The following is an 8,558-nucleotide window of genomic DNA, read 5'->3' on the forward strand; positions in this document are numbered from 1 at the left end:
CTATTATGTGATATTATTATTATTATTATACGATATATATATGAGTAATAATTTTCATGTAATTGTGTTTTAAGGAAAAAAAAAAAAAATTATATATATATATATATATATATTACATATATATATTACAAACACGAATAAAACAAACTTTAATAGAAAATGAAGCAATTAAAAGTGTAAATGAACATATAAATGTAGAATATATTGTAATGTAAAAATGAATTTTTTTTTTTTTTTTTTAAATAATTAAAAGGAAAATGAAACATTAATACATTTAAATAAAATATATATATATATATATATATATATGTATATATTTTTTTTTTTGTATTATAATTTTATTGTTCCCATTTATCCTTGGATATATAAGATATGGTGTAATGATTATTTATTACATACCATTCTCTTATATATTCGTATGTTTTTAAAAAAGTATTTGGTTGATTATTATGAACAAAATAGTTTTTTTCTTTATGGAGATGATTATCTTGTTGAAGATATTTATGGTGTTCATTATGTTGATTATATTTATCACAATATTGTAAAAATGTATCTTTCATTGTACCATTTATATTTTCATTATTTACAAAATAATTATGAAAAAAAGATGTTATATCAACATTTTTTAAATACATATTATCCATGTTATCAATAACAAAAATGGCTTTTTTTCTTTTTGTTTTTTTATTATTTTCAATACACAATTGATCATGTGTATTAATACATTGTTGTTCTTTTTCATCATGTTTTATTTTTGTTTTTTGTAATGTTCCATTTACAATTTGATTATCATCATGTGGAATGATTACTATGTCCAGGTTATATGGATAGAGTTGATAATTTATTATATGATTAATTTTTTTACTTTTTAAAATATTTGAAAAAAAAGAAATAAATTCGTGTACATGTCTTTTTTCAATATCCTTTACATTTTCTCTTATTTCATAATGCTTTTGTACATGAGTACAGAATGTATGTAATTCATGTGGTAATCTTTTATTCATCTTTATATATAATTTTTGTAATATACATGATATTATATGTAATAATTGTGAATCACATTTTTTGTCTTCTCCTTGTTCTACTACCAATTTTGTACTTCCTCTCATTTTATTACAAAACATTATTAATATATTTTCTATAACTTGCAAAATTTCGATTTCTATTATATTACTTTGATTATTTAAAATTATTGTTTCTATAAATAAAATACTTAAAACCGAAAATGTACAATGAGGTATATAAAAATCACACATCTTACTTATATTATTTTTGGTAATTTCATATATATCATAATAAAATTTTTGAACTAGCCAATTCGTTTTTTCTGTTTTTTTTTTTTTTTTTAATAATGGCAAAAATGTTATGAACTGTTCAGAAAAAAATTGAAAAAGAATAACCATATGATTATAATCAAATAACTTTTTATTTGTAGAATTAATATATTGTAGAGAATAATATAAAGCATCAATATTGTTAATTTTTAAATTTATAAAACCTTTTAAAAAATAAATAAATGTATCAATATTCATAAAGGTATTGAAGGGTTTATTATAAGAATGGAGAGATATATTCAAAATTTTTTTTTTTGTGTTTTTTTCTTCATCTTTATCATCTTTATCATCTTTATCATCTTTATCATCTTTATCATCTTTATCATCTTCTTCTTTACCATCTTCATCTTTACCATCTTCATCTTTACCATCTTCATCTTTATCATCTTTTTCTTTACCATCTTCATCTTTACCATCTTTTTCTTTACCATCTTCATCTTTACCATCTTCATCTTTACCATCTTCATCTTTACCATCTTCTTCTTTATCATCTTCTTCTTTATCTCCATTTGCATACATTTTGACATGACTGGTGCAGGTCGTTTCCTCTTCAGGGTTACAAATATTATCTTTCAAAATCATAATATTAAATTGGTTAGAATATTTTGTTGTTTTTACATATTTATCATTTGAATATATTTGAGATGATTTATCATATATAATTTGTTGAGATATTTCATTTGAATTTAATTGTATGATATTATTTTGATGACATTGTTCAATTTTGTTAATGACGTTTTTATTTATTATATAATTCTTTTTGTTTTCCATATGATTATTATCATAATTTTGGGCAGGTGTCTTGGTAACTTTTTTTAAAATTAAAAAGAGAACATATTCGATATAAAAGATGAAGAGATTTGATTGTACGTAAATATTGTTATTTATGTATATATTATTTTTGTTCTGTAAAAAATGTTTGTAATGATATAAAATATGGAATAATGTAACTAAATCTTGTTTATTCGATATTTCAAAAATTTTATGGAAGGTATTTTTATGTTGTAGGAAAAAAAAGAAAAATGATTCATCTTTATAATTAAGAGCACATAAATGTTTAAGCATGTGTATAACATAACATATGTCAACATTATCTATGTTTTTTTTAAAATAATTTATAATTTGGTGAAATATAATAAAATTGATTTTGTTATTTTTATATGTTGTTGATGTACATGACATGTATATATTATTATATGGATTAATGATAGTTGATATGTACAAATTGTCCCTATCATCATTATAATGATGATTATTATTATGATCATAGTTATTATTTATATGAATATTATCATAATAATTATTTATATGATTATTATCATAATTATTATTTTTGGATAATCCATATGATAATGAAGAATTTGTTATTATACTATACCATTTCAATAAATTTATTAGGAAGATTGGATGAATACATTTTTTAATATTATTTTTCATATATAAAAATAAATCTCTAAATATTTTATCTTTATATAAAGGGAATATAAAACATGCAATCGTTGTTTCGATAATAAATTCTATAGGCCACTGAAAATTTAATATATATGGTATCCTTCGTATTAATCTTCTAATAGTTTTCATATTTTCTAGTTGTAAATATTTTTTATTCAACACAAATAATATTAATATTTTTGCTTGATATCCATATTTCATAATATTAACAAATTTATTTATTTCATTAATAAATCTTTTTATCATATTTTTATTGTGTATTTCAAATACAGTATAAAAATCAAATATGTCTATAATGTTATAATATTTATATTCATGTAAACATTTGTGTAACTCATTGTTTAAAACATTTAACAAGGTACTACCCTTGATTATTTTTTTAAAATCATCTATGTTGATAGATATATTCTCTACAATGTTGTTAACGTTTTGTTGATTTGTATTATATTTATTTTTTTCTTGATTCTTATCACATGAATTATTTAAATTATATATATTATTATTAGCGTGATAAATGTCACTATAATATGATTCTTCTTTATAACTATCCAAGAATATAATACTTTTACAAATATAACGTTTCAATAACCTGTTTGTATATAAATTATTGTCGATATTAAATTTATGAAGAGATAATGAAAAAAGAATTTTACTTAGATATTTTAGAATGTATGTTATTTCATGTTCATTATAACTAAAAAAGGTTGAAGAAAAAGACATATCTACATACTCAAAAAAATATTTATTAAAATATAAATATTTATCATTTATATGTAGAATGTTCATAACTTGTTTGACATCTAAAATGTTTTTTTCTAAAATAAGACATAGGATGTTGTTATAAATATTATGTAAGTATGTATAGTCCCATCTATTATTATTATTATTATTATTTATTATATTATTATTATTTATTATTTTATTTTTTTTGATTATATTATTATTTTTGTATTTTTTCCCACTTAAATTATGAAGTCCTATATAATGAATATATTCTAGAATATATATAATATTGTAATAATTAAAAAATACATTGGCGTTTTGATCCTTCGAACTAATGTTTTTATTATATGCATTAGAATCAATAGGATAATGATTATTATTACAAGTATTATTATTAATATAATTTATGTTGTTTGTATTATTATTATTAATACAATTTATGTTGTTTGTATTATTATTAATATAAATTATGTTGTTTGTATTATTATTATTATTAATACAATTTATGTTGTTTGTATTATTATTATTATTAATACAATTTATGTTTGTTTTATTATGATTTTCCTTTAGGGTTGATTCGTTCTTTAAATATTCGATCGTATGATTTATCCTCGTCAAAAACTCTTTCTCCATTACATAACTACGACGTTTCTTTTTATTCATAAAGATACATAATTTTAAGAAATTTTTATTTTTCATATATTTTAATAAATCATATATATCCTTATCATTATTCAACAATAAAAAGTATATTTTCTTAAAATGTATGAATGATAAAGGCACGTCATTTAATATCGATAAAATATATTTTTTTTTCTTTTTTTGCATTTCTTCATTTCTTAGATTATTATTTGAGATAACCTTTTCATCGTTACAATTTAAGTAGTTTTGACTTTTTTGTGTGTAATGTATATCTTTGTTATTATCATCATCATAATCATGAAAAATAAGTTCATCTTTCTCTTTATGGTCTAGCACATTATTAGTATGATTCTCTATATTAATACTTCTTTGTAATAATAATGACTTGTCATAACATATTTTCGAATTTATAGATGTATTTATTAAAAACGAATGATCTTTATCTTCATTTTTTTTTAAATGTGATATTTGTATTTTAAATCTTTTTAGTAACTTGGCTTTTTTATATTTACATCTACTATTCCTTTCATATAAAGGGATGGTGTGTTCATGTTTACGTTCAGAATGAATTTTTTTAAAAAAATTAAGAATAAATGTATTCCTTCTATAAAAGAGGAGCCTGTCATTTATCCTCATGGATATAAAGTAACAAAGTAAGGTTTTTCTTTTTTTTTTTTTTAATTATTAAACATTCTGTAAAATTCACATGATAAAGATGTAAAAGGAATTGTATTTAAAAATTAAAAAATTATATTAAGCCGGTTGACTTTTAATCCTTTTCACGGGCATATTTTTATATATAATTAATTAAAAATAAAATATATATATATATATATATATATATATATATATATATATATAATATATCCATATGTTTTATTATATTTTTTAAAGTTTTATCTATTTAAATATTTTTAAATAATCATTTCAAAATTTATTTTTTGTGTTCACACATTAGTATCATATATATATATATATATATATATATATTATATTATATTATATTATATTATATTATATATATGTTAATTACCAAAAAAAAAAAAAAAAAAAATTAAAAAATAAAAAATAAAACAAACAAAGGAGTATAAAATAATATATAGGAAAAAAATAAAAAAAATAAAATAATAAATATAAATAAATATAAATGATTAACATATATATATATATATAAATATATTATATATATTAATAGTTTTTATTTTTTTATTCAGCTACTATTATCAACACTCTTCAAACTATTATCCTTTGATGCATAATTCTCAAGGTGTTTCATTTCATTTTCAATCTATAAAAAGGAAAGCAAAAATAAATATATAAATATATACATATAAATATATACATATAAATATATACATATAAATATATACATATAAATATATATATATATATATATATTATTTATTTTTATTTTTATTTTTATTTTTTACCTCATCTTTTACCGATTCAAGATCGTCAAGGCTTGAAAAAATATCTACGCTATCACCATTTTTGATATGCTCAAAAAGTTCAAAGTTTTTTTTGGAATGCTTTATATCATCATTCTAAAAATAAAAAATAATAAATATATACAAACATATATATATATATATATATATATTTATTTATTTATTTATTTATTTATATGCTTTTATTGTGTTCCTTTTTTATATTACGTGATTATTTGGTATGCCCTTTTTGTCGGTGTAATATTTTTTATGGTGATTGGAGGGTGCGTTACACAAAACATAATTGTCGATAGGCAAGTTATTTAGTAAGATATCATTGTTTTGTATAACTTGTTTATCATTATTTTGTAATATGTTTCTATGATTATTTTGTAAGAATTTTTTATCCGTGTTTTGCATATCTAGTAATAAAGATTGATTTGATAATGAATTGAAAAGAAGAATATGTTGGTTTTTTAATTTTTGTACATTTAGACGTTTATTTGTAATATTATTTAAATAATTTTGTTGATGTAGAATATTTTTAATTAGCATTTGATGATCTGAATTCGTTACATCATATCTATTTTTTAAATTATCTTGTAATTTGAGAGCTCTTTGTTTTTGTTTTTTTAAATAATCTATCATATTTTTCAAAATGATAAGATTTTTTTCATCTTTTTTTAAATAATATTTTTCTTTATCTATCATTGTTTTTAATTGTTTCCTTTTATTATCTGTACATTTTATTTCATTTTCTTTTTTATTATAATTTTTATTTAAACTTATATTTTCAATATTTATTTTATTTATATCATCTATAATTTCTTTTATTTCATTCTTAATAACTTTAATATTTTCTTTTTTATATTTTATATCTTTATATAAACATAAATTTAAAAATTCTAAGTTACGTCTTTCTTCTTTTAAACATTGATATTTTTTTAATTCAACTTCATAAACATATGCAAGACAATTTACTTGTTTTTTTTTTTTTTCTATATCAATTTTTTTTTTTTTTATTTCTTCTTCAAGTTTTCTATTTATCTCTTCAATTTTATATACATCCTTACTTTCAATATGATAATTTTTTAAATCTGTATAATTAAAATCTATAAGTCTTGTAAAATATTTTTCTTCTTCAGAATATTTCTTTTTTTTTTTCTTTTTCTCTCCATCCTTTTCTTTCTTTTTTAATTTTTCTTTTTTCTCTTTCTTATCGTTCAAATGGAAATCTTCATCCAACATATCATTATCATCATCATATGTATGATTATCATCATGATGATCTTTACCGTGCATCTTCTTTTTATTTTTATCTCCCTTTTCTTTAAAAATGGAATACTTACTATTTCTTTTTTTTCCCCCTTCAGAATATGGTGACGCTTCACATTCATCATAATTATTATCTTCACTCTGTTCATCATCGTCCTTATCTTTATCTTTATCTTTATCTTTATCCTTATCTTTATCTTTATCCTTATCCTTATCTTTATCCTTATGATTTAGTTCAATGTTTGTATAACTTTTTTTATTTTTTTTCATTTTCTTTTTTTTCTTTTCATTTGTTGAATTTAAATCCTTATGCACAACATGTCCTTGATCAAAATTATCGTATCCATCATTAAAAACAAGATCGTTCACATTATTTATATCATCATTGTTCATTTGGTCAAACGCTTCAAAGTTGGTAGAAAAAAATTGTTTATCGTTATTATGAAAATTATCATCATCATCCTCTTCATCATTATGATCATTTTTATTATCACCATTTTTATTATCATTATCATTTCCTTCGTCGTCTCCAAAATGAATGCTTTCCTTTTTACCTTTCATAAAAGGTGTCTTACTTTTTACTGAGACATCTTTGTTAAATTCAAAAAAATCATATTCCATATTTAACTTTTCATTCTCTTCTTCTTCTTCTTCTCCTAGATGCTCTTTCTTTCTTGATATATCTGATTTTAAAATATCTCCAAGAGACATTTTTATGCTTTCTCTTTTTTTTGTTCCCTCTTCATCTGCGTTCTGTCGAAAAGTTACATCGTCTGAAGGAAGGAATAAATTGAAATAAAAATATACAAATAGATAAATATATATATATAAATATATATATATATATATATATATATATATATATATATATATGTAACACATAAATCAAATATATATTTATATATCTTCATATATATATACAACGATGCTACATTTTTGTTACCTTCCGAAGGGAATGTGCTTTCCTTATTTTGAACAGATTGTAACAACTCCACTGGTACAGAAAGAGGGATATTAATTATCCTCTCCTTTCTTACTTCTACAATTTTATTCATAATAAAAAATTCATCTAAATTTAAAAATCCATCATTATCTATATCGGATACATTCCATATCTGCATTAACTCACATACAGAAATATTTGTTGTATTCATATAATACTCACGAAGAATTGATCCTTCTATTTTTTCTTCATTTTTTATATCTAATGATTTAAATATTCTTTCGTAATTTTCTTTTTCTCTTGAACTCAATTTCCATTTTAAGCTTCCCTCCATATTGGATATGTCTGAAAAGGATTTATGTCTAACAATGTCGAAGCTGGGTAAACAAGGCGGTTCTAAAACAAATCAAAACATATACAACAAAATAAAAAATGTACACAAAGGAATATATACATATGTGAATATATCACTATTCCTTAGATGTATAAAATGTATATTCTTTCATTTTTTTTTTTTTATTTTTTATTCAACTTACGTATGGAAATCATTTCTGTACTTATGACGTTACCATTCTGAGCATGAGCAACAAGACGACAACAAATAAAAAAATCTTCTAATGTTAAATATCCCTTATTCTCAACATCACTATATTCCCATATCTGAACGGACAAACACATAAAAATGTAAGCATATATATATATATATATATATTTATATATATATATATATATATTTTTTTTTTTTTTTTTTTTTTTTTTTTT

General features: G+C 19.9%; 2 protein-coding genes across 2 annotated transcripts in view; both read right to left on the reverse strand.

Annotated features, from left to right (window-relative positions):
- Positions 1 to 338: 338 nt before the first annotated feature.
- On the reverse strand, positions 339 to 4,787 carry PRSY57_1024300 (hypothetical protein; the record flags this gene model as incomplete). Its single annotated transcript, XM_012907832.2, has 1 exon — positions 339 to 4,787. One exon carries the CDS (start codon positions 4,785 to 4,787, stop codon positions 339 to 341), a length of 4,449 nt encoding a protein of 1,482 aa, XP_012763286.2.
- Positions 4,788 to 5,361: 574 nt separating this feature from the next.
- Positions 5,362 to 8,558, reverse strand: part of PRSY57_1024400 (formin 2, putative) — a gene marked incomplete at both ends in the record, with an annotated part of 3,996 nt that continues 799 nt past the window's right edge. Inside the window, 5 exons of the mRNA XM_020114889.1 lie at positions 5,362 to 5,439; positions 5,582 to 5,695; positions 5,807 to 7,626; positions 7,797 to 8,192; positions 8,333 to 8,456. Coding sequence (XP_019970435.1) covers positions 5,362 to 5,439; positions 5,582 to 5,695; positions 5,807 to 7,626; positions 7,797 to 8,192; positions 8,333 to 8,456 — 2,532 coding nt within the window. The remainder of the gene's footprint in view (positions 5,440 to 5,581; positions 5,696 to 5,806; positions 7,627 to 7,796; positions 8,193 to 8,332; positions 8,457 to 8,558) is intronic.

This window comes from Plasmodium reichenowi, chromosome 10 (genome assembly GCF_001601855.1).
Source record: "Plasmodium reichenowi strain SY57 chromosome 10, whole genome shotgun sequence".
Lineage (NCBI taxonomy): Eukaryota > Apicomplexa > Aconoidasida > Haemosporida > Plasmodiidae > Plasmodium > Plasmodium reichenowi.